The following is a 27,495-nucleotide window of genomic DNA, read 5'->3' as shown; positions in this document are numbered from 1 at the left end:
AGTTAGACTATATATGGCTGAAATACAGTAAAGAGGGTTGGAGAGGGAGACTAGGACTTCGTCATGTAGAGTCTTAGAGGGCTGCTAAAATGGTTTGGGTTTTATCCTAATTATAATGGGAATCCATGTGAAGGCAGATAGAACTAAAAAAATTTTGATCAAGCATTAAAATGTTTATACTAAAACAAATATTGAATGAAGAGCCATGATTTAAAAATTAAAGTCCTTAAAATATTTCAAAGTTTCACTGGTAATTTACATTAGCATTGGAATTTTAATCTCAATATAGTTTAATCACCAGCTTTCAATTTTCTTTAAATTTTAAAGTGCTGTTTTTAAGTAATTGGAGCTTCTCTGTTGTCTCTGGTGGTAAAGAATCTGCCTGTAATGCATTAGACCTGGGTTCGATCCCTGGGTTGGGAAGACCCCCTGGAGAAGGGAATGGCTGCCCACTCCAGGGCTCTTGCCTGGAGAATTCCATGGACAAAGGACCCTGGCAGGCTTCAGTCTATGGGGTCATAAAGTCAGATACAACTGAGTAACTAACACTTTAAGTAACCGAGCTAAGGTATTTTGGGTTATGGACTTAGATACAGTCTGTCTACCAGTTTGCCCATCATCTGGTATAGTAATCAACAGTTGGGTTCTATATACCAGTTAATAAGGAAGTGTTTACGAAATACATGGTAGCTTTACACTAAGAATTTTGGGGAATAGAAAATAAGTGGAAATGAACCCTCACCGAAGTTCAAATGAGCCAGCCTCTAATAATAGTAGGGCTTCTGGCTTAATGACTATTAATCAGCACTTATTGAGTCCTTACTATATGTCAGGCGTTTGCACTTGCACTTCTCTTTTAATAAGACAAGCACATGAGGAAGCTGAGTGTTAGGTTGTTCGAGATTATGAAGTTTGTGATTGTGTTCTGACCCGTTGCCTCCCCAGTTGGAGCTCTTACCCACGTTCCATATTACTTCCCATGCAAGTTTTTTTTATAAATATTCTATATTCTAGATTATTAAACATATATTCATTTGAAAATAAAATATTAGGAAGTAATTAACTTTTAAAACAAGTTTAATTTTGTGGAGTTTCAGAGTGTAATATCAGTAAAGGCAGAAGTAAGCCTTAAAAGCCTCCGGATGTGTAAAGTGTTAGCCATGCATGGTGCATAAATGGTACAGGGACCGAGGGTGATCAGTGGTGAAGAATCTGCCTGCCAGTACAGAAGATGCAGGAGACACGTGTTTGACCCTTGGGTAGAGAAGGTCCCCTGGAAAAGGAAAGGGCTGCCCGCTCCAGTGTTCTTGCCTGGAAAATTCATGGACAGAGGAGCCTGGCAGGCTGCAGTTCATGGGGTCACAGACTTGGACACAACTGGGCACCCACACAGGTACACATTTCGATATGTAGCTCTTATAATTAAAACATATCTTTAAGCAGGAGAACTTTCAGTAGCTACCCATTTTCTGTCTATCTGGATAACAAGCTAGCTCCTTAACGTAGGCCTTAAGGGGTCACCCATTCTAGCTCTCCCCATGTCAACTGTGCAGGCTTTTGTGTGAAGCAGCTGGAATTGTCATTTCCACTTCTGTGATTTTGTTCATAGCTTCCTTCTGTTTGGAAATACCCTGCTGTCTTCTCCTGTGGTTCTAGTTAACACTTGAGTCCATTTTCTTCCCAGCATTTTTTCTTCTTCAGAACTTTTTAATCCCTCCCTAGGCATTGTGTATATCCTACCTTGTTTGGTTTAGCTTTTTCCCCAGCTAGATAAGCTGATGGAAGTGGCTGTGACCGATACTGTTATGTAGTGTTTTATACACATAAGAAGCTCAATAATAAGAAGTTATACATGGCAGTATTAGTAATGCTTTTTAATAAACATTTTCATTTTGTTTATCTTATTATATAGCTTAAGTTTATAATCTGAAAATTTATATTCTTTTGGAGGATTTTGATGTTTAATTTCATCAAGAAATGAAAGGTTGACACTCTAAACGAAAAACCAAATATATTTTGTGTTGGTGTGTATAAATAGCAAGAATATGATTATAGTAATTAATATTGTGAGTAGTTAGAATTGCGTATTCCCTTGACATTTGATATATTTAGTTATTGATATTTCAAAGCAGTTTTCTTGAATAACTTATTGGTTTTAAAAATATAGTCTTTATAGCTTTGACTTACACGTTCTAAATTTGGAATTTAGAACATGAGGGAAGCTTTTGACTTCATTAGTGTTTTTCTACGTTGAACTATTTAAAATTTTTGAACTGTCTGAAAATTTGCTTCCTCAGTTGCCACTTTATCTTTCTCCTATAAAGCGTTCAGTTGAGGAGCACTAATTTTAGGAGAAATATTTGTTAAACATAGTTGAAATTAGCATAGTATAGTCTAGATGAAGGGAGTTCCCTGACGATCCAGTGGTTGGAACTCTGCACTTTTCACTGCCGTGGATTCGGATTCAATCCTTGGTCAAGGAACTAAGATTAAGATGTATGGTGCAGCCAAAAAAAAAAGTCCAGATGGAAGTTAAACTTAACCCTCTTTTCATTTTATGGGCCATTTAAAGAGAAAGTGGTTTGCATGTATAATCCAACTTTGTGGACACTGTGGGTTCTTTTCTTCAGTTGTGTTTTCATAATCTTAGTATGTGAATATATATGTTTAGTAAGTTTTAGAAATGTGACCACTAATGCTAGGTTGTTAACGGTGTATATGTTTTACATTATTTTCAGCATTTTTTATTTCTACCATATTTAAACATGTTTTGGAGTCTAGACTCCTTTCTCAGCTCATCATTGCAGTGTACTTGCATTGCAGTTTGTTTCTAGGCAAAACCACTTTGTTTTTTTAGCATGCAGCCCACATAGGGGGTGGGGAAGAAATGGAACTAGGACACTACTGCCCTTTTCTGGATAACCACTAAAGGATGTGTAAGCTAAGTGTTCTTTAAATATGGATGGCATCTCCTCCATGGGTTTAGGTGTTTAGGCTTTCGGTTACTGGCCTCAGTAAGACCCTATCGTATATACATTGCCTGCTGACTCTTTCTCTGTCACACAGATCTGGAGTTGAGGATTTTCCTCAAATCCCAACTTTATCTGGTTAAAGGAGTGTTGTCCCAGGAGAATGCATAATTTAGGAATCATAAAACTCACCAAATGTGCTGGTGTTTATTTTTATTTTTTACATTAGTTTTACTTTCCTACTGCTGACTGGGAAATGGGCGAAACTTTATTTAAAAAAAAATTTTTTTTATGGTGTTCCTGTTCTAAGAAAAGTCAGTGTACCTCTTAGCACTTTTAAGATTTCACTACCCATTTCCATTACTCATGATCATTGTTTTGTTTTTCTTGGTGACATGTGGTTATGAATACAAGATTGAGTTAACTTAGATTTTGGTATTCTACATCTGTCCATAAATTTTTTATCTTTATTGGTATTTTGTACTTTGAAATGGCGAATTTATAGAGATCTTGAAGCCATGAGAAAACAAATGTATTCATATGTTTTAATTTTTACTTAGAAGCCAATTTGAGTCATTAAAAAGGTGCATAACGGATATGTAAGTATCCGTTACATAAATCATCTTGTTAGGTATATGTAATTTTTTAGAACAGTTATGTCTTGAATATGAAAACAAAGTATAGTTTTCCAACCAATATCATGTTAATTGAAACTAATTTTCACATATTTAAATTGTTAACTGTAAATGAGGAGATATACTGACCTTGCTTCTTTGCTGAGTATCAGGCAAAAACGTGGTGAGTCGGAACTTCCCTGGTGGCCTAGTGGTTAAGACTCCGCACTTCCACTCCAAGGGGCACAGATCCATCCTTGGTTAGGTAACAAAGATCCTGCATGCTGTGCGGTGCGGCAAAAAACCCCCACAAAAACCCCAAAAACCACCCAAATGTAGTGGATAAAGTGCCCTTGTTTAGTATTGCAGAGCGAGGTGTATATTTTATGGATGTCTGTGACATTGAAAGTGAAAGTCGCTCAGTCATGTCTGACTCTTTGCGACCCCAGTCCGTGGAATTCTCCAGGCCAGAATGCTGGAGTGGGTAGCCTTTCCCTTCTCCAGGGGATCTTCCCAACCCAGGGATTGAACCCAGGTCTCCCTCATTGCAGGCGGATTCTTTACTAGCTGAGCCACCAGGGAATAATCCCAAGAATAAAGGAGTGGGTAGCCTATGCCTTCCCCAGGCAGATCTTCCCAGCCCAGGAATTGAACCGGGGTCTTCTGCATTGCAGGAGGATTCTTCACCAGCTGAGCTAGGAGGGAAGCCCTCTGTGACATTAGGCAGGTACAAAAAATTAGAGGAGGAGAGAGAATAATTAGCACTTTCTGATTTACTGACTTCATTTTTATCATACTATGAGTGAAGATTTGTCTAAATTATCTTTGTTTTATTGAGGTAAATTTTAGATAATATGAAATTAGCTGTTTTAAACTGTCACAAATTTTACAGTTTCATGTACATGAAATATCCCCATGAGGTGAACCCCCAGAGACAGAAAGCAGATTGGTGGCTGACAGTAGGTGGGGATGAGGAGTCATTGCTTAGTAGGTACGGGGTTTTCTTTGGGGATTCCGAGGATGTTCAGGAACTTGGTACAGGTGGTGGTTTCACAAACCTTTCTGTTGAAATATTGGGTATTGGGAATCCTCCCAGAAAGTTTCCTATGTAATTAATACAGTCTTAAATGGCTAACTGGATCTAATAACTAGCTTTTCTATATAAAAGGTAGATGGTATTGAATTATTTATAACATTTATCTAAAATAAACATTATTAATAAATATTAGTGAAAATACGCATATAAGATCAAGTCAGATTGGTATTTTACATTTTTTAGTAGTTTACAAACTCATATTTTTCCAATTTTTTTTTAGTTTAAAATTTTGTTGTTATGAGTATACTGTAAATTGAACCAGGACTCTAATTTTTCTAGAGGATGAAAAAAATGTTAAAAACCTGGAATAGAAATATCCTGTTTAGAGAGAGAATGTATTTACTATCTAAAATTCTATCTATTAGGGACATTGACAGTAAAATTAGGATGAAAACAAAAAACACAAATAGAGATTAAATTGTGAAAACAGTTTGTATGTCAAGAATTCTGGGGGAAGCATAGAGTTTGGAATGTAAGAATATGAAGTTGAAGGTAGTTTTGTAATCAAGGAGATAAAAAGTGAAAGAGGAGGAGGAGGGCTCCTTTGTAATTAATCTGAGGCACTTGGAGGATTTATCACACTGCAGTTTAGTCTAAGTGAAGTCACTCAGTCGTGTCCGACCCTTAGCGACCCCATGGGATTTTCCAGGCAAGAGTACTGGAGTGGGTTGCCATTGCCTTCTCCGTCTTAAGAAAGCAGAGCCAAATAAATGGAAGGTTTTCTACCAGGAGAAGAAAGTGGCAACCCACTCCAGTATTCTTGCCTGGAGAATCCATGGACGGAGGAGCCTGGCAGGTTACAGTCGATGGGGTCGCAAAGAGTCAGACACGATGGAGCGACTTTGCTTTCACTTTCTTTGCTACCAGGAGATGGAAATCTGCTAATACCAATAGGGTAGCAGGCAGTGCAATATTCAGACTTCCAGGTCAGGAGATCAGCAAGGGAGAGTTCTGAGCAGAATCAGTGAAACCAGGGTAGAAGCTGTTTGCAGTCCGCCCTGCTGGGGTGTTGGTAGCTCTGGGTCCCTTGGTGTTAATTGAAGCCAGGCAGAGTTTAGGTCTGCAGATGCATCCTGTTGCCAAGTGAGACAAAATCAGATACTTCAAAGGTGAGATACCTGGAACTGTTTGAATGAGGTAAGATCATTTCAAGGGCTGGCCAGGGGGAAGATATTTAAGGATAGATAATAGGAAGAAATAGAATAATCTTCAATGAAGTGCTTTTATCTGCTAGGTTTAGGCTTGATATTTTCCTGTATATTCTGATTTAGTCTTTTTGAGTTAGGCTTTGGTGGGGGCGGGTAGTGTCTGAATTTTTATTAATTACATCAGCAGTTCTCTTGAATATGGCTCTTGGACCAGGGATTGAGACACAGAGGCAGGACTCTTGACACTTGGTTAGCATTTGTGAATTTGATTCCTATTAGCTAGTTCTCCTGGGCAGCCCCTCATTGTTCTGAGGCCTCAAGTGGCTCTCCAAGATAATATTTGAGAACAGAGGTCAGAGGGTAATTTGATAATAACTGTTTTCAGAACATATATAAACAACAAATCAAAAATTTTAAAACCTCTGCTAAATACCAACACATTAAAAAAACCATAAAGTTTTACTTAGGAATTATGTTTTTATTAGAAGTAGTTACTATTGATTACCAAATGATTGGGAACTATTAACATTTCTACATGGCAGTTTCATTTAATGAAATTAGGCCGATAACTACAAAATAATTTAGTATTCATTATTTTTCGCCTTCCTTTATAGAACGAAGTCCTGCATTATCCTGTATTTATACGAAGCTTATTGCCCATGAAGAGATGGTATTGTTAGGAAGGAGCTAATTGCATGTGGAATTTGGAGATTTTTTTTTTTCTCACTTTTTAAATGAGATTGAACCAGTTGAGCTAATGTTTGTTTAATACTTTAGGAAAGAAAGGGTTAAGAGAGTTGGCTTTAAGGAAACACATGTTTTCGTGTTATTCCATCTAATGTTACACCACCCCACGAAGGCAAGTGTTTTATCCTCACCTCTATAGAAAAGGAAACAAAGACAGAAAGTTCAGGTCACATACTCAGGTCTTTTTGGCTTTGTCCCCTTTTCTTTCCCTCGTGTTTATGGTGCTCTGATTTCTAAAGTTCTTTACACCTCTAAAAATCTGTGATTTTAATGAAGTGAACAAGATGATGAATTTTCATTTACCTACGGCTCAGACGGTAAAGAATCTGCCCACAATGCAGGAGACATGGGTTTGATCCCTGGGTCTGGAAGATTCCCTGGAGGAGAAAATGGCAACCCACTCCAGTATTCTTACCTGGAGAATTCCATGGACAGAGGACTGGCGAGCTACAGTCCATGGGGTCGCAAAGAGTCAGACTTAATGACTAACACACACAACATGGAACTACAAAATTATAAGCCCATTGCCTGTGTGTTTCCTCTGTACCACTTAAAGTTGCCCTGCACATCATATTGCCCCTACATTTCTTTAACACACATCCCAGTATATCATTTCATCTGTAGACATTTCAGTATACATCTCTAAAAAACGTACCCATACTAATACTATCACTGTTAAACAACCATTAATTCCCTCATGTCCAGTTACTGCTCACATTTTCCTGTCATAATTTCTTCGTAGTTATCTGTTTTCTTTTGGGGAGGCTGGGTTGGTTTTTGCTGCTGTGCAGGCTTTTGTCTAGTTGCAGCGAGGGGGCTACTCTCCAGCTGTGGTGCGTGTGCTTGTTGCAGTGGCCTCTCTTGTGGAGCACAGGCTCTCGTGTAAGAAGACTCCAGCAGCTGCAAACTCCCGGGCTTTGTGCACAGTCTCAATAGTTGTGATGCTTGGGCTTAGTTGCTTTGTGGCGTGTGGTATTTTCCCTGGATCAGGGATCAAATACATGTCTCCTGCGTTCGTAGATGAATTCTTTACCACTGAGCCACCAGGGAAGCCCCCATAATTTCTTTTAAAACTGTTTTTAAGTTTGGATTTAAATAAGAGCCATACATTTTAATTGGTTGATATAGCACTTATGTATTAAACATTTATTTTATTGTTTTTTTAAAAATAGAGTTTGTTTTCAACACTTTTAGGTATATAGCAAAATTGAGCGGAAGGTGCAGAGATTTACCATATAACCCCTGGTTTTCCAATTGTTCCATCACCGTTTGCTGAAAATTCAGATGATCTTTTCTCTGTTGTATTGCCTCTGTTCCGTTGTCAAAGATCAGGTGACTGTATGCATGAGGGTCCTTTTCTGGGTTCTCCATTCTATTCCATTACTCAGTTTGTTTTTTAATCAACACTACACTGTTTTGATTGTTGTATCTGTATATTAAGTCTTGGAATTGGGTAGTGTCAATCCTTAGCCCTCCAACTTTGTTTTTCTCCTTCAGTATTATGTTCCCTGAGTTTTTGTTTTGTCAGGAAGTAACAAATGTCTGGTTGTCTTCTTTTTGGTGATGTTGGTAGTCCTCTGTGATCATCGTTTAGATTTATTAATGTGTTAGGGCTTGTAAAGTGGTGATATTTTTTATCATTCTACCTTCATTTATTATCTGTAACACTTCTTTAAAGGAATACTTTCTATCCTTGATTTTTTTGGCTGTCCAGAGGAACAGTTCATATAGAAGTAGGATGAATAATGCTTGATTATTTTTATTTATTTATCAGTTATCAAAATAATGAATCGGTTCCCTAGCAGTATCCAAAGGTAACTGGCAAATGTCTTCAAGGGTCATTGGAAACGCAGACTTAAAAGATGCTCGGATTGCCTCATCTCTAGCCAGTGGGAGCCTCTGGTTCTTGAACCCTTTCAGCATGGCCTTGATAGGCTTTGATGACTTGCTTTCTGGTGTGTTAGTCTGTGTTCTTCAGAGAAACACAGCCAATAGAATATACCAGGATATATCTCTGTCTTTATCTCCATCTCTGTATCTGTAGAAAGAGACTGCTTATAATGAACTTGTTCACACAGCTTTGGAGACTGACAAATCCCGAGGCCTGCAATAGGCAAGCTGGAGACTTAGGAAGGGGGGTGGGTGTAGTTCCAGTTGAGGGTCCAGTGAGCTCAAGACCTGGGGAGCCAGACCTGCAGGCTCGATGTAGAATTCCCTCTTCCGGCGGAAGGGCCAGCCTTTCTGTTCTGTTAAGGCCTTCAACTGACTGGATGGGCTCACCCATATTAGGGAAGGTCATCTGCTTCACTCAGTCTGCAGATTCAGATGTTAATCTCTTCTAGAAACACCATCACAGACGCACTCAGAATAATGTTTGACCAAAGGTCTGGCACCCCATAATTCAGTCTAGGTGACGTACTAAATTAACCACTAAATGTGGTGTAAGATGTTCCAGGCTTAATTTTATATTTCCTGTTTTCCCAAGGAACCCAGATCTTCTCCTAAACAAAATTGAAGTAAAGTAGCAAAGTCTTCTAAATAATGTTATCAATTAATAAGTGCCATCTGATGATTCTTTTAATGATGAAAATACATTGAGATTCATACTTCACAAAACTTTACTTTAAGAGGCTTTGTAGGGAATTCCTTGGCAGTTGAGTGTTTAGGCATTTTCACTGTAGTGGCTTGGGTTCAGTCCCTGGTTGGGGAACTAAAGCAGTTATCCTCCAATTAAAAATAAATGAAAAAAGAAAGGTATAATTTCTTAAGAGTAATTAAGTTGTCTTCAGTGTTACTTAATTTTCTTCATTTTCTCACTTTTGGGAAAGAGTTTCTCGATGTCTGTCTGTTCTGTCATTCCTACCTTGATCTTTCTTAGTTTCTGATATAACATTTGAGGAAAGTATGGAATGAAAGGTGATGCCGTGGATTTATACCTAGTAAAGTGAAAGTGAAGTTGCTCAATCGTGTCCGACTTTTTGCGACCTCATGGATTGTAGCCCACCAGGCTTCTCCATCCATGGTATTTTCCAGGCATGAGTACTAGAGTGGGTTGCCATTTCCTTCTCCAGAGGATTTTCCTGACCCAGGGGTTGAACCTGGGTCTCCCGCATTGCAGGCAGACGTTTTACCATCTGAGCCATTGATAATTATCTTCTGTAAGCATCAGCCTAAATATCTACCTCTTAGTATGTTACAGTAACGTGGAACTACAGACATAATTGAGTTTACCCCTTTCATTTTACAGAAGAGGAAATTGAGGCTTAGCTCTGTAGGAAAGCTAGGGCTCACTTGGATCATTTGCATTCAGATTTGGCAGTGTGCGGTGGCATTCAGAGACAGACCAGTGTGACTGAAAGATCTTGACATTGCCATTTATTAGCTGTATGAACTTGAGGAAACATATTTTTTTGATCGTGCCATGTGGCACGTTGGATCTTAGTTCCCCAACCAGGGATTGAACCTGTGCCCCTTGCAGTGGAAGCGCAGAGTCTTAACCACTGGACTACCAAGAAGGTCCCAGGGAAACTTTGTTTTTAAAATTTATTTGTAAGCTAGAGATAATAACTATGTGACATGATTACTATGACAGTTAACCAAGAATAACATTCTGAGGAACGCAGTACTGTGCCTGTCACATTGTGCTGTTGTTCAGTAGCTAAGTCATGTTTGACTCTCTGGGACCGCATGGACTGCAGCATGCCAGGCTTCCCTGTCCTTCACTATCTTCCTGGAGTTTGCTCAAACTCATGTCCACTGAGTCGATGGTGCCGTCCAGCCATCTCTTCCTCTCTCGCTCCCTTCTTCTGCCCTCAGTCTTTTCCAGCGTCAGAGTCTTTTTCCACTGAGTCTGCTCTTCGCATCGTGTGGCCAAATTATTGGAATTTCAGCTTCAGCATCAGTCCTTCCAATGAATATTCAGAGTTGATTTCCTTTAAAATTGATTTGATCTCCTTGTAGTCCAAGGGATTCTCAAGAGTCTTCTCCAGCACCACGGTTTAAAAACATCAGTTCTTTAGTGCTCAGCCTTCTTTATGGTCCAACTCTCACATCTGTACATGACTTCTGGAAAAACCATAGCTTTGACTATACAGACCTTTGTTGACAAAGTGATGTCTTTACCTTTTAATACACTGTCTAGGTTTGTCATAGCTTTTCTTTGAAGGAGCAAGTGTCTTTTAATTTTATGGCTGCAGTCACCATCTGCAGTGATTTTGGAACCCAAGAACATGAAATCTGTCACTGTTTCTACTTTTCCCCCTTCTGTTTGCCATGAGGTGATGGGCCCAGATACCATAATCTTAGTTTTTTGAATGTTGAGTTTTAAGCCAGCTTTTTCACTCTTCTCTTTCACCTTCATCAAGGGGCTTTTTATTAGAGTGGTATCATCTGCATATCTGAGGTTGTTGATATTTCTCCCAGCAATCTTGATTCCAGCTTGTAATTCATCCAGGCTGGCCTTTGACATGATGTACTCTCTATAGAAGTTAAATAAACAGGGTGACAATATACAGCCTTGTCATATTCCTTTCTCAATTTGGAACCAGTCTATTGTTCCATGTCCAGTTCCAACTGCTGCTTCCTGACTCACATACAGGTTTCTCAGGAGATAGGTTAAGATGGTCTGGTATTTCCATCTCTTTAAGAATGTTCCATAGTGTGTTGTGATTCGCACAGTCAAAGGCTTTAGTGTAGTCAGTGAAGCAGAAGTAGATGTTTTCCTGAAATTTCCTTGCTTTTTGTATCATCCAACAGATGTTGGCAGTTTGATCTTTGGTCCCTCTGCCTTTTCTAAACCCAGCTTGTACATCTAGAAGTTCTTGGTTCACATACTGCTAAAGCCTAGCTTGAAGGATTTTAAGTATTATCTTACCCTCATATGAAATGAGTACAGTTGTATGGTAGCTTGAACATTCTTTGGCATTGGAATGAAAACTGACCTTTTCCAGTCCTGTGGACACTGCTGAATTTTCCAAATTTTCTGACCTATTGAACGCAGCGCTTTAACAGCACCATCTTTTAGGCTTTTAAATAGCTCAGCTGGAATTCCATCACCTCCACTAGCTTTGTTTGTAGTCATGCTTCCTAAGGCCCACTTGACTTCACACTCTAGGATTCTGGCTATAGATGAGTGACCATACCATTGTGGTTATCCAGCTCATTAAGATGGTAACAATGACCATATATGTGAGACAGAAGAGACACAGATGTAAAGAACAGACTTTTGGGCTTGGTGGGAGAAGGCGAGGGTGGGGTGATTTGAGATAATAGCATTGAAACATGTATATTACCATATGTGAAATATATCACCAGTCCAGGTTTGATGCATGAGACAGGATGCTCAGGGCTGGTGCACTGGGATGACCCTGAGGGATGTGGTGGGGAGGGAGGTAGGAGGAGGGTTCAGGATGGGGAACACATGTACACCCATGGCTGATTCATGTCAGTGTATGGCAGAAACCATTACAATATCGTAAAGTAATTAGCCTCCAATTAAAATTTTTAAAAAAGACCTTTTTTGTATAGTTCTTCTGTGTATTCTGGCCACCTCTTCTTAATCTTATGCTTCTGTTAGGTCCTTACTGTTCCTGTCCTTTATCATGCCTATTTTGTATGAAATGTCCCCTTGATATCTCCAGTTGTAAGTACACTATAAGCTCTGGTTTTTCCTGTCCTCCTCCTTTTTTAATCTTTAAAAAATATTCCTTTATTTATTTGGCTCTTCCAGGTCTTAGTTGGGGCATGTGGGGGATCAGCTCCTGGACTAAGGATGGAACCCAGGCCCCCTGCTTTGGGAGTGCAGAGTCTCAGTGGACCACCAGGGAACTCCCTGGTTTTTCCTGTTCTTCTTGTTTGCAGTTCTTTTCTTGCCTCTTTTTGAAGTGAACATCAAGTGTATCTAAAGTAAATGAAAACAGTATACTTTTGTTGCATTTGTTACCTTGTTCATGGTGTCTACTTAGCAAATGTTTTCTTTTTTTTTTTTTAAGCCTGTATTATTTGTTTTATTTCTTTTGACTGCATGGGATCTTTGTTGCTTTGCTTGGGCTTTCTCCAGTTGCAGGAAGCAGGGGCTCCTTTTCGTTGCGGTGTGTGGGCTTCTGGTTGTGGTGGCTTCTCGTCGCAGAGCACAGCTCTAGGCACGCCTGGGCTTCAGTAGTTGCGGCACACAGGCTCAGTAGTTGTGGCTTGCGGGCATGATTTAAATGGGCTTCAGTACTTGGGGTGCGAGGGCTTAGTTGCTCTGCGGCATGTTAAATCCTCCTGGACCAAGGATCAAACCCATGTCTCCTGCATTGGCAGGCAGATTTTGGTCTGGTCCTTTTCTTAACTTTCTGAATGACAGTTACTAAAGTTCACATTCAGAAGATTTACTTTTAGTCTGAAGTATTTTATCCAAAATAACTTTTGTTGTTATATTCCCATTTATTGTCATTATTTAAATATTAGTCACAAATGTTTTAAACTATTTTATGGGTCATTAGGGTAGATTTTAAACATGTTGATGCTTGTATGCTCCTGGAGCAAGCAGGATTGTTTGGTCAGTATTAATGGATGTTTAAACGTTGCTTTTATGTCCTTAGATGAAAGCTATGTTACCAATATTAAATGTTAGTAATTTTAATTATTGCTTTCCTTTTTAATATGAAATGTTGGCTTGAATTTCTATAGAACTAGCTACAGGATTGTAAACCTGTAATACATGTTTAAATGTGAATATGTAGAAAAAATCTTAAAACTGTTTATCTTCCAAAAATTTTTGCTATCTATTTTGGATAATATTCCAAAAGCTTACTCAAATGTTGACTTTCCCATGACATTAATAGATGGCTTGGTTTATTGAGAGGTATAAAAATATGATTACTAATGCCGATAGGTTAAGGTTATATTTCATAAAGTGAGTGAATAGATGTATTTGAAGTGTTGGAGACTTCAAATTAGGAGAACTAGAGGTGATGAAAAAGAAGGCAATGATAGTTGCTTTCAGTTCTTAGAGTATTTTCATTTGATGACTCCATCTTTTGGTAATTTATCTTGTCTGTAACTACTTGTATATGCAGGTTTTACTCCCAAGCACTGGAAAGTAATTGTTCTAAGATTACTAATTTCTCAGAGTCACCAAATATATTTCTTGGCATTTTTCGGTTCTCATCATGCTTGTTTATTACAGACTATTGGATTAGAGTCTGCTAATCTTCCTGAAGATCTTACCTCTTTGCTTTCTGTGTACTTTATTTCCCCCTAGTCTTGTGTTGATCTCCTTGCCCACTTTTGCTGGGTCAGCTTCATACTCATACCTCTGTCCTAAGACTCAGTTTTTTAACGTTTGTGTTGTCAGCATTGATATGTACACGTTCATACTTAGCCATCGTAATTAGATGACTCCAAAATCTGTTTCTGTCCTTTTTTTCTGCAGTTAAGACTCTTATTCTTTACCAGCTGGATATCTTTATCTGGTTGCCTTATTGTCTCCAAAAACTTTCAGTGTGTCTGAAGTCAAAGTCTTCATCTCGGAACAGACTTCCTGGTCTTGGCTGTGCCACTGGCAGTGTGCTGTCCTTCCTCTACCTCCCAAGTTTAGTCGTGATCCATTCTTCACTCACCCCTTTCTGGTTTATTTAGCCACAAAGGTCTGTATTCTGATTTTGCTGACAAAATTTGGGTAATGTTGGTTTATAGAATTGATTGGTTGAGTAGTTATCTGTATGTCTTTCAAATTGGCTTAGTGTAGAGGGGTTTGAAAGAGCATTTTTTATTTCTTTAATAGAGTTTTTGTGGTGGCTATAATTTAAAAGAAAGTGCTAGTGACATTATCTAAGGCCTCTTAAAGGAGCTAATGCCTGAGCATGGCTGTGAGGCTCTCAGAACTTTTCTGGTTTGATCTTCTGGGAATGGGGGAGATTCCACTTGGGTTTAAACCAGGTGTTCTTCAATCTGGGCAGGTTTTAGATTAACACATTTATTTCAGTATTAGGCAGTTTGATGAAAACAGTTCAAATGGTATGGAAAGTGTTTGGTAGAGTGGATGCACACATGTACCTTAACTTTCTTGCTTAACCATGTCCAATAGTTTCCAAACTTAGTTTTACCCCTAAATCATCAGTCTCAGAACTCCTTAGAAGGCCTTTTATTTTGATGGCTTTTCTGACCAATTGTCTTTGTCTTTTCTTATCTGATACCTGGCATGCCCATTTCTGTTCACATTAGGCATGTTTTCTTGGCTAGTTATCAAGGAAAAACTTGCTGAAATTCTTTTTGTTTGCATCTTATGGTTGCAAAATCAGAAACAGTCTTTAAATCAATGAGCTGGCACACGCAGTACCAACAATTGTGAAAAAAAGGAAAGAGGCCTCAAACATGTCACAGCAAAAGTACAAAAACAAAAATTGTGGTAGATTATCATTAATTACTTCAAAAAGTAATAATGACTTATCTAGATTGTCTGGTACGTGATGGCTGTGGACAATAACTCAAGTACCTGATAGACATTAAAAAAAAAAAGGAAAAAACAAACTGTTGAAGGTGTTGCATTTTCAGGGAAAAAATTATAAAAAGAAAGATATTAATAATCAACTATACTTCAATAAAAATAAACTGAAAAAATACTACTAAAGTGTTTAATGTTTCTTTTCTGGACCATGCTTTTCTAGATTGTTTCTCTATTCTTTGATTCTATCTACCAGAAATCTGGTAATGGATATCAAACCTAGGAAGGCTTCCCTGGTGGCTCACTGGTAAAGAATCCACCTGCCAATGCAGGAGACACAGGTTCCCTGGGTTGGAAGATCCCCTGGAGAAGAAAATGGCCACCCACTCTAGTCTTCTTGCCTGGGAAATTCCACAGACAGAGGCACCTGGCAGACTACAGTCCATGGGGTCACAAAAGATTCAAATATGATCCAGCGACTAAACAACAACTATCAAACCTAGGGAAGTAAAGTAAAAGGGGGAAGTCCCTTCTTGGTAACAGGGAAGTATTGTCAGATTGGTCCATATATATGTATCCCAACGCTCTGATACATATTTTATTGGCCCAATAGCAAGTCTCAACAATTTGGGTTTATTTATTTTAACGTAGATTAGTAATGTAGATGTTATTTTAGGTTTAACAGTGATTTGTTGTTTGGTTTAGTGTTTATAAGTGTTTTTCCATGTCATTTTCATTTGCAATATGAAAATAGGTCCAAGAACGTGGTATATCTCAGTATCTGTGTCATCTTTGATCTCTTTCATCAGTGTCTTATATTAATAGTTTTCTCAGGACAGGTGTTTTGGCTCCTTAGGAACATTTATTCCTAGGTATTTTATTCTCTTCATTGGAGTGGTAAATAAATGGGATTATTTCCTTAATTTTTCCTTCTGATCTTTCATTGCTAGTCTATAGGAATGGAAAAGATTTCTGTGCATTAATGTTGTATCCTGCAACTTTACCAAATTCATTGGTTAGCACCAGTAGTCTTCTAGTGGCATCTTTATGATTTTCTTAGTGTGAATATCATGTCATCTGCAGACAGTGACAGTTTTAGCTTCTCTTTTCCATTTTGGATTCCTTTTTTTTTTTTCCCCCTTGATTGGCATGGCTAGGACTTCCAAACTGTGTTGAATAATAGTGATGAGAGTGGGCATCCTTGTCTTATTCCTGACCTTAGAGCAAATGCTTTTAGTTTTTCACCATTGAGAATGATGTTTGCTGTGGATTTTCTGTATATGGTACGTATTGTTTTGGGGTAGGTTCATCAGAGAAAGTATCTGCATAAAATTCACAGAAAAATTCTTTACTCAAAATTTTGTGATTCATCAGTTTTGAAAATTTTATGGTAATAAACTTGCGGTTATAATGTACAAAAGGTTGAAACCAAAACCTAAGGGAACAAACAAAATGTGAATGACAATAACAATCATAAGTTGTATAATGAACTTTTGGTCAGTTTTAAGCTCTGATAGCTTGGCATGGTGATGTTAAATGTATCAGTCTCTAAAAATGTATTGATACATCTCTGGTCAATAACATTTGGGTAACAAAAGATGTATTAATGTGTTTCTGGTCAAGAATTGTTAATATGGAGTATCATATTGATTGATTTGTGTATATTGAAGAATCCTTGTGTTCCTGCGATAAATTCCACTTGATCATGTAATCCTTTGTAATATGTTTTGGAATTCAATTTGTTAATATTTTGTTGAGAATTTTTCTGTGCTCATCAGTGATATTGGTCTGTAATTTTCTTTTTCTTGTGATTATCTTTTCCTGCTTTTGATATTAAGATGATGATGGCCTTGTAGAATGAGTTTGGGAATGTTTTTCCTCTGCTGTTTGTTTCAGAAGAGTTTGAGATGGATGGTGTTATTAGTTTTTCTCTAAATGTTTGATAAAATTCACCTGTGAAGCCATCTGGTCCTGGACTTTCATTTATTGGAAGATTAAAAAAATTCTTGTGTTTATTTGTTTTCTTCTTGACTGTGCTGGGTCTTTGTTGCTGCGAATGGTCTTTGTGTAGTTTTGGTGAGCAGGGGCCACTCTTCATTGCGGTGCACAGGCCTTTCGTTGAGGAGGCTTCCCTTGTTGTGGAGCACAGGCTCTAGGCATGTGTTAGAGCCCACGTAGCAGCTGCAGCACGCAGGCCCTGGGGCTCACAGGCTCCAGGAGAGGCAGTGTCTGGGTTCAGTGGTTGTGGTGTCTGGGCTTCATTTCTCTGAGGCAGGTGTCCCTTGCATTGGCAGATGGATTCTTACCCACTGAACCACCAGGGAGGTCCCTCTAGGTAGTTTTTGATTTCCTCTGTGATCTTTGGGTTTTAATAACATATTGTTTAGCCTGCCCGTGTTTGTGTTCTTCCAATTTTTGTTTTCCCTATAATTTCCAATCTCATAGAATTGTGATTGGAAGAGATGTTTAATACTGTTTCAGTTTTCTCAAATTTACCAAGGCTTGATTTGTGACTGAAGATGTGATCTCCTGAAGAATGTTCCATGTGCACTGGAGAAGAAACTATATTCTGCAGCTTTCAAATGGAATGTCCTATAAATATCAATTATGTTTATCTGGTCTGATGTGTCATTTAAAGCTTATATTTTCTGATTAATTTTCTGTCTGGATGATCTGTCCTTTGGTATAAATGAGGGTGTTAAAGTTCCCCACTATTACTGTGTTACTGTTGATTTCCTTTTTTATGACTGTTAGTGTTTGCCTTATGTATTGAAGTGCTCCTATGCTGGGTGCATAAATGTTTATAATTGTTACACCTCCTTAGATTGATCCCTTGATCATTATGTCGTGTCCTTCCTTGTCTCTTGTATTACTAATGGTCTTTATTTTAAAGTCTGTTTTGCCTGATTTGACTGTTGCTACTCCAGCTTTCTTTTGAGTTCCATTTGCATGGAGTATCTTTTTCCACCCCCTCACGGTTAGTCTGTGTATGTCCCTAAATCTGAAGTGGGTGTCTTGTAGACATCATATAATGGGTCTTGCTTTTGTATCCATTCAGCCAGTCTATGTTTTCTGTTTGAAGTATTTAATCTATTCACATTGAAGATAATTATATGTATGTTCTTATTACCATTTTCTTAATTGTTTTGGGCTTGTTATTATAGGTCTTTTTTCTTGTGTTTCCCACCTAGAGAAGTTCCTTTAGCGTTTGCTGTAAAGCTGGTTTGGTGGTGCTGAATTATTTTAACTTTTGTGTATCTGTAAAACTTTTAGTTTCTCCATTGAATCTGAATGATATCCTTGCTGGGTAGAGTAGTCTTGATTGTAGGTTTTTCACTTTCATCACTTTAAATATATCTTGCCAGTTCTTTCTGGCCTGATAGCCTTTCCCATATTAAGGAAGTTTTCTACCTATAATCTCTTCAAGTATTTCCTCAGACTCTCTTTTTCTTCTTGAACCCCTATAATTCAAAGATTGGTGCATTTAATGTTGTCCCAGAGGTCTCTGAGACCGTTCTCATTTCTTTTCATTGTTTTTTCTTTACTCTGCTCATTGGCAGTTATTTCCACCATTCTGTTTTCCAGCTCACTTATTCGTTCTTCGCCTCAGTTATTCTGTTGTTGATTCCTTCTAGTGTATTTTTCATTTCAGTTAATGTGTTTTTCATCACCATTTGTTTGTTCTTTACTTCTTCTAGGTCCTTGTAAACATTTCTTGTATTTTCTCAATCTGTGCCTCCATTCTATTTCTGAGTTTATGGATCATCATTATTAATATTACTCTGAGTTCTTTTTCAGGTAGGTTGCCTCTTTCCTCTTCTTTTATTTGTTCTTATAGGTTTTTAGCTTGCTCCTTCATTTGTAACATATTTCTCTGTCATCTCATTTTGGTTGATGGGTTGGGCTGTGTTCCTGTCTTATTGATTGCTTGGCCTGAGGTGTCCAGCACTGGAGTTTGGAGGCAGTTGGTGGAACTGGGTCTTGGTGCTGAGATGCAGACCTTTGGAAGAGCTCACATGGATTCATATTTCTTAGGGTTGAAGTACTCTGTAAGTTCAGCAGTTTGGACTTGGTGCTCCTACCACAGGGCCTTGGACCAGAAAGAAGGCTGAGTGCCAAAAAAGTAGATGCTTTTGAACTGTGGTGTTGGAGAAGACTCTTGAGAGTCCCTTGGACTGCAAGGAGATCCAACCAGTCCATCCTAAAGGAGATCAGTCCTGGGTGTTCTTTGGAAGGACTGATGCTGAAGCTAAAGCTCAGATACTTTGACCACCTGATGCAAACAGCCAACTCATTAGAAGGACCCTGATGCTTGGAAAGATTGAAGGGAGGAGGAGAAGGGGGCAACAGAGGATGAGATGGTTGGATGGCATCACCGACTCAATGGACATGAGTTTGAGCAAGCCCAGGGAGATGGTGAAGGACAGGGAAGCCTGGCCTGCTGCAGTCCATGGGATTGCAAAGAGTCGAACGTGACCGAGTGACTGAACAACCACCACCACCACCACAGGCGCTTAGGCCCAAGCCCTGACCTGTTAGGAGATGAGAACTTCACGTCCTCCTATTCTGCCATCTTGACCGTTGGTATCAGAAACTTATTTTGAGCAGTTACCTGAAAATTATTTCCTTGTGTGGAAAGTTATCCTATTTCTGATTCTTTCCATTCAGGCAGACTCGTTTTATTTTCCCATAAATTGTGTGTTTGCATTTGGTATCAAATTATCCAGATTGGGTAGTAGTAACTGGTTGGTTGTAACCCAAAGAAACATTAAAAAAAAAAAAATTTAGTTGCAGTTGGGAGAAGATAACAAGTCCTGGTTATTTATGCATTAAAGAAGTATTGTGGACTCAACGTTAAGCATTTGTGCCACTTTAGCTTCTTGCCTTTTATGATTCTGGTTCATGTTTCCTAATTAGAGCACTTGACCCTGGTGTTAGAGGGTAAATGTGGTGTATCTTCTTAGGGCCTCCATTTAAATCACAGGTAGGAGCATGGGAGTTTTGAAATTACTATGGATATTGTATTGTCATTTAGTTTATTACATTCACATAAATTTTTGGACTAAGAAGATGTTAGAATTTGTTTATCATCCAGTTTTTATGAATCTTGAATTTATTTTCCTTTGTCATCAGGGTTGTTCGAGTGGAAAAGCTGGTGAGGCATTGATTGAAGTGAGAGGTTAGAAACACTATTAAAAATAAACATGTATATTTTAAGGAATAGTGGATCACTTACGGATTCAGTGAGCTACAAGGGAAACCCTCAAGTAGTTTAGAGACAACAATTCATGCATTTTTATATTGCTAATTTATAGATTATGTGACTTATTTATGCAGTGGAGACAGTTCGTCACCAAGGGTCTGTTACGTTAACTGTGTTTGTTCATATACTCGTTCATGCAGCATGTTCTTGCACGCATTAATGCTCTTATGGCAGTGGTCCCGCATAGTGTGTGTCACAGTCACTGCAGAGTTGGCTAAAAGCTTGTTAAAAGCTGTAGGTACCATCCCCAGAGACTGTGGTGACATAGTGATCTCTCTTTAAAATAAACACATTGGATGATTCTGGTCTGTAGACCACTTTTTGACTATTATAGGAGAAAGAATTATTGTTACTAAAAGGTTAAAAAAAATACCCCATTACTAAAAAAGATTTAATGGCAGGAGAATGTGAAAGTATTTATGACTGTGAGTGATTTAAAACTTAAGCATTAAAAAAAAAAAAAAAACAAACTTAAGCATAATACAACATAATAGGCTTGGTTTTGAATTTGACCTGTCTCCTGTAAAGGCCAGTAGATGGTAGTTGTTTCATAAACTTCAGTAATGGATAACTTGTGACTGGGTGTAATGGGTAACTTGGGCACAATAAAGGGTAAAAATGGTGGAGACCTAGTATATGCTGAAGAGATCAAGAAGAGATAGAATGAATACATGGAAGAACTGTGTAGAAAAGATCTTAATGAGCTGGATTACTACGATGGTGTGGTTAGTCACTCAGAGCCAGACATTCTGGAGTGCGAAGTCAAGTGGGCCTTAAGAAGCACTGCTGTTAATAAAGCTAGTGGGTGTGATGAAATTCTAGCAGAACTATTCAAATCCCTAAAGATGATGCCATCGAGGTTTTGCATTCATTATGTCAGCAAATCTGGAAGACTCAGGAGTGGCCGCAGAATGGGAAAAGGTCAGTCCTCATCCCAGTTCCCAAGAAGGGTAGTAACAAAGAATGGCTCACCATCGAACAATTGCGCTCATCTCCCATGCTAATAAATCTTGCATGCTAGGCTATTCATCATTACATGAACCAATAGCTTCCAGATGTCCAAACTGGGTTTAGAGACGGAAGAACTAGAGATCAAATTGCTAACATTCACTGGGTTAAAGAGAATGCAAGGGAATTTCAGAAAAACATCTATCTCTGTTTCATTGACTGTACTAAAGCCTTGTGTGGATCATGACAAACTGTGGAAAGCTCTTAAGAGAGTTGGGAATACCAGACCATCTTACCTGTCTCCTGAGAAGCCTGTATGTGGATCAAGAAGCAACAGTTAGAATTCTGTATGGAACAACTAATTGGTTCAAGATCAAGAAAGGAGTATGACAGGGCTGTCTGTTGTCACCCTGTTTGTTTAACCTGTACACCGAGCACATAATGAGAAATGCTGGACTGAGTGAGTTACAAGCCGAATCAAGATAAGCAGGAGAAACATCAACAATCTAAGATATGCGGATGATACCACTCTTAATTGCAGAAAGCAGAGGAACTGAAGAGCCTCTTGATGAGGGTGAAGGAGGAGAGTGAAAGAGCTGGCTTAAGACTAAGTATTAAAAAACTAAGATCATGTCATCTAGCCCCATTACTGCATGGCAAATGGAAGGGGAAAAGGTAGAAGTAGTGAGATTTCCTTTTCTTGGGCTCCAAAATCTCTGTGGATGGTGACTACAGCCTTGAAAACAGGAGACGATTGCTTCTTGGCAGGAAAGCAATGACAAAGCTAGACAATATTTTGAAAAGCAAGAGACATTACTTTGCTGACCAAGGTCCGTATAGTGAAGGGTATGGTCTTCCCAGTGGTCATGTACGGTTGTGAGAGCTGGACCATAAAGAAGGCAGAGCACTGAAGAATTGATACCTTCGAGCTGTGGTGCTAGAGAAGATTGCTGAAAGTCCCTTGGACAGCAAGGAGATCAAACCAGTCAATCTTATGGGAGATCAACCCTGAATATTTACTGGAACGACTGATGCTGAAGCTGAAGCTCCAGTGTTTAGGTCATCTGATGTGCACAGACAAATAATTGGAAAAGCCCCTGATGCTGGGAAAGATCAAGGGCAGAAGGAGAAGAGGGCATCAGAGGATGAGATGGCTGGACGGCATCACCGATGCAATGAACATGAACTTGGGCACACTTTGGGAGATGGTGAGGGACAGGGAGGCCTGGCTTGCTGCAGTCCATGGGGTTGCAAAGAGTCAGACTCAACTGGGTGACTGCACAGCAGCAACAACTGTAAAGGCCAATAGATAGTAATTGTTTGCTAAACCTTCAGTATTCCTGCCAGTCACAAGTTACCCATTATTAACACCATGTTGCTATTCCATGGTCTAAGTAGAAAATACGTATCTTATATATATGAGTCAATATATATATATTTTAGTCATTTTAATTGCTTTGAAGAAATACAATGATTTATTTTGAAATGCCAAATATAATTGAGGTCAGGCATTAAATTTTGATTTTTATCAAATGAGAGAAATGAGGTGAGGATATGGTAAAACAGGTGTTGTTCATGCATGGTGCGTAATTATGAAGGGATGCAATTTTGGATAACAATTTTAATACATGTTTTGAAATCTTAAAAAGATTCACATTGATTTACATGGTAATTCCATTCTGAGAGTCTCCAAAGGAGATTATTTAAAATATGAAAATAGAGATATGTGTTATAGAATTATTTATAATTGCACAAAAACTTGGAAAAAATTAAACATATTACAGTAATATTTAAGGAAACCAGTGATCCATTTACACAAAGAAATCTTATTTAACTATAAAATGTTAAAGTGTCCATAATATAGGAAAATACTTATGTATTGTTATGTAAATAAGAGCAGTTTACAGAATTGTCTGTCATTTTAAAGATTAGCAGGAAAGTTGGAACATATTAATTTTGGTGTTTTTTATAATTATAGGATTATTGTTTTACCCTTGTCTTTATATGTGTTCCCCCATATTTTTTTTTATAATGAAGAAATAGCAGATATAAATCAATATGTTGATGTTGAAAGAGAGTTGAGGTCAGACACTATAACCAGGTACTCTCAAGGAGTTCAGTGGCAGCATTTGATAAAGATAGGAAATTTGTTTATAAATAGATTCAGAATAGTGATTCCAAGTTAATAGACTGTTAAAGGAATCAGTGCTGAACCCATTTTTCAGATTATGGTTTTGTAAATCACCTCAAGGGAGGAGTACACGGTGATCCTTCAAATTTTAAATCCCTTTTAGGTACGAAATCCAATGGAATTGGTATTAACTATATGAAAATTTTTGAAAGACTAGATGAGTGGGCAGGAATGTGGTTAAGTGATAGCCACTTGGCCAGATATGAGTTGGATGGTATGCACTGAAGATTGTTCACTGGATAGTTATTTGCCCTGATGAATTGTATTCTGAACTACAGAGTTTAGCAGAAATTACAAACAAATTCTTATGTTTGTAATTTTAGTGGGTAATAAGGAATCCAAGATATTTGGATTTGGTCTGACCCTTTGAGGTTTGTATCAAGGAGAACAATAATTTTCTCTACAACAAGACTGTTTCTGTGTTTTTGGTTTGCTATGTACTGCTCTGGATGGGCTTGGGGTCAGATTCAGTCAGACAGTTCTTGTGTTCCCAAGGGCATGTTATTTTCTGTGTGAGGAGTCTTGTCATAGATACATAAAAACAAATAGCATCCCTTGAGATGTATCTAAAAATAAGATACTTAGTTTTGTAAAAAGCATAGCAATAAATTCTAAGTATATGATCAAGGTAAGACAACAGTAAGGAGGGAAAGGATTTGCGGAGAACTGCTGAAATGTTCCTTTTTAAATTAAATGAGATGATTATATGCAGGAAGCCTTTTGAGAAACAGTTTTGGTTACAGCTAGTCTTTGATGATTTTTTTTTACTGTTCTCCATTGAAATAAAAATACCAGAATATTGTGGAGAGTGTGGTTTTCATAGTGCTACTATATTTCATTGATTTAAAGATATAGATTTCCCCATATTTTAATATTTCTGAAATTGAAATGTGTTTTGCAGTCAGTGGCATCTTTAAATCATTGTCAGTTGTGAAATGGTTATCACTGCCTACATATACCCAAACTCAATAATTAATCCTGTTGGTATGGCTAGATAATGCAACCCATTGGTGTTTCAGGTAACATATCATTTAAGGAAGAGATGAACAGGTCTGTGTTGTCTTCTGAAACCTGTTAGTTGCACTTTCTGGTGATACCTTTTGGTTTGGTAACATCAGGAAAGGTGTAGCATCACAACTTGAACAATGTGTGTCCGTTGCTTGAAGGAGAATTCTGAGGCAGTAGAGGAGCATTTTAAAAAGAAATATCACATCACTACTTCCTTAAATGGTACAGAGGATGATATTATGGAAAAACAGGGTCATTGATGACTGAGTTAAAAAGAAATTTAGAAATCAGATTGTGAATATGAAGAAAATTTTAAGAATATTTTGAATTCATTTTGCTTTTGTTTTTACATAAATAAACATGAGTGCTATGAACATTCATATCTAAGTTAAGAACTTTTTCAATAAATGTAACAATTCTGAGAAAGGAAACAATTTTATTTTTGACAAGTAATAAGCTTGAATACAATGCACATCACCAGCTGTCTGCTAAGAGATTGCAAAGACCTAAAGAACGCTTATCCTTTTATACAGCTAAGCAGATAAAATCCATTACATGCATATTCTTAGGATAAATAATAAGTAGTGCTCAAGAAAGAAGACTTGACAGCAACATTTGTCACACATAGTTCATTCTAAATTCGCTTGGTAATCAGGGTGACCATAATGTATTAGCTAATTGCTTTATCCCAGGAAAAATAAACTTACGTATTTTTATGACAGGAAGTAATTTAGCAACTTGGGGCTAGGTGACCCTCTGAAGTTAGGCTCCTATCCTCCTTGATGATCACATTTCAAAGAGATGGCTACTGGGTCCTTGAGAAAGATGGTCCTGAGTTGCTGGTTAGAGGCTTGTTTAGCTTGTCTTTTTTCTTAATTAAAAAAATTTAAATTTGCATGCCGATGATAATTATCTCATACAAAGGGACAAGTTAGGGCCGGAGAAAAGGATAGTTGGAAGAGCAGAGTCTTTGAGAAAGGAAGGCAAATTGGGACCCAGTGCAGAAGTAGTTTGTTTTTCTTTTGATAGGAGCAGGAAAAGAGGAAGAGGAGGTAGTTCTCTTCTGAGTTTAGGGTGACTAACATTCAGGTTTGCCTGGGACTGAGAGAGTTCCCAGGACACCAGACTTCCAGTGCTAAAACTGGTGAGGTCCTGAGCAAACCAGGGTGATTGGGTATTCTGCTGCTGCTTGTTTTTCCTTAACAAAGTGAAAAGGTTGATCATCTGCTGGGAATGGGAAAGGGGTGACGGTTTAAGATAAAAGGAGAAGCTATATGAAGTAATTCTTTATCTTAAAGATGAAGGAGCAAATTCCCTAGGTCGTTGTGGTATGATTTCTGGGCTTTGTCTCCTAAGGGTCTACTGAAATTTATGAACATAATTTCAAAGTTCTTATGGTTGTGTTTCTTTACAGTCTTATTCAGCTGTTCAGGTGGAGGTGCTGTGTTAGGTGGAATGCTGGTTTTAACTATGATTTGACTATGATGGAGGAAGAGAGGAGCAAAGGAGGAGGCCACAGGCAAGGAAATGATTATAGTGATGGATCATCAAATCTCAGGATAGGTATAGAAGTGGAGAAGAGAGGATGAAGAATAGTTGGCAAAATGACTCCAACAGACTTTTAGAAGTGAACTGGAATAATAGGAAGTGAAGAGAGTGGGATGCCTGAACCTGAGATTTTTGAGGTGGTATAGTTCCTGGTTTGGATAAGGCAGTGGCACCCGACTCTGGTACTCTTGCCTGGAAAACCCCATGGATGGTGGAGCCTGGTAGGCTACAGTCCATGGGGTCGCTAAGAGTTGGACACGACTGAGCGACTTCCCTTTCACTTTTCACTTTCATGCGTTGGAGAAGGAAATGGCAACCCACTCAAGTGTTCTTGCCTGGAAAATTCCAGGGATGGGGGAGCCTGGTGGGCTGCCGTCTCTGGGGTCGCACAGAGTTGGACACGACTGAAGCAACTTAGCAGCAGCAGTTCCTGATTATTGATATAATATGGGAATATGGGCTGGAGTGGATGGCAGAAACAATCATTGAGTATTGTAATGATCACACTATAGATGTGATTTTAGTGATTAAGGCAGGTTTTGGTGCTCCAGAAATATTCAGTTATTTTCTTTTCATATACTGTGGTTTTCTGTTTGCTGTTTTATTTTGTTTGATCAGTACCTTGGTTTGAGGAGGTGGTGGTGGTCTTGAACGAAGGTGATTGTAAATAAATAAGTAGATGGATTAAAGCAAATATTGTTTAATCAGTACTTGTCTTTATCATACGGCTTGCTCCTGGAAACTTTATAATTGGTTAAGTTTCACACATTAACATCTAAAATGATGATCCACTGCCCATTAAGCTATTTTAGTCCCAAATAAGCTCAGGGAGAACTTTGTATCATGTATGGTTACTGTATTGCTTTGCTCACTCCAGTTTACCTCTTTCTCTTTTTATAGGACCGCAGCTGAATGCCCAGCTAGAAGGTTGGCTTTCACAAGTACAGTCTACAAAAAGACCTGCTAGAGCCATTATTGCACCGTAAGTTTAAAGGGTCTTTACCCAGAATCTTTCATGTGTTGATTTTTAGTAAAGGATGAATGTCTATGGATTGAATTAAAAATTAAAAATCAAATGCTGTGTTGAAACGAAGAAGTTATATTCACTAAATTTCATGATTGCTGTGGCTTTCACTTTAACTCAAGGGTAAAGTAATTGGCTATTTTCTCAGATGCAGAAGTTTCAAATTTTATTTTTGGTAATAAAACTGACTTTTAAAACAGTTAAACATTAGTTGAAGCAGTTTAAACATTAGGTAAGCTTGGTGATTGCAGTAGTATTTGGTACAAATGAGTAAGTTCTATTTTAAACATTAAAAAGATTGACTTTAATCACATAATTTTAGACTTACAAATAAAAGTGTATTAAACACAATGTGGTGCAATATGGACTAGCAGCCAGGATTTTAGAGGATGGGTAGATTTTTTTTAAATGAAGGCAGTCTATTGCCTATTAGAAGGCAAGCTGTTGTCTGTGTTAGAGGACTTTTTCAGAATTACAAGCTAACAAACACAGTTAACTGTATGGTATGAAT

At 38.1% G+C, this 27,495-nt stretch overlaps 1 protein-coding gene across 2 annotated transcripts in view; it reads left to right on the top strand.

The window, feature by feature from the left end:
- The window catches only part of MEMO1 (mediator of cell motility 1), a 111,523-nt gene that overhangs the window by 22,682 nt on the left and 61,346 nt on the right, over nt 1-27,495 (top strand). For both annotated transcript variants that reach the window (XM_018055087.1, XM_018055088.1), the window contains exon 3: nt 26,861-26,942. In XM_018055087.1, coding sequence (XP_017910576.1) covers nt 26,861-26,942 — 82 coding nt within the window. The remainder of the gene's footprint in view (nt 1-26,860; nt 26,943-27,495) is intronic.

This window comes from Capra hircus, chromosome 11 (genome assembly GCF_001704415.2).
Source record: "Capra hircus breed San Clemente chromosome 11, ASM170441v1, whole genome shotgun sequence".
Classification (NCBI taxonomy): Eukaryota; Metazoa; Chordata; class Mammalia; order Artiodactyla; family Bovidae; genus Capra; species Capra hircus.
Note: the sequence above shows the minus strand (reverse complement) of the source record. Positions and strands in the feature narration are given on the sequence as shown.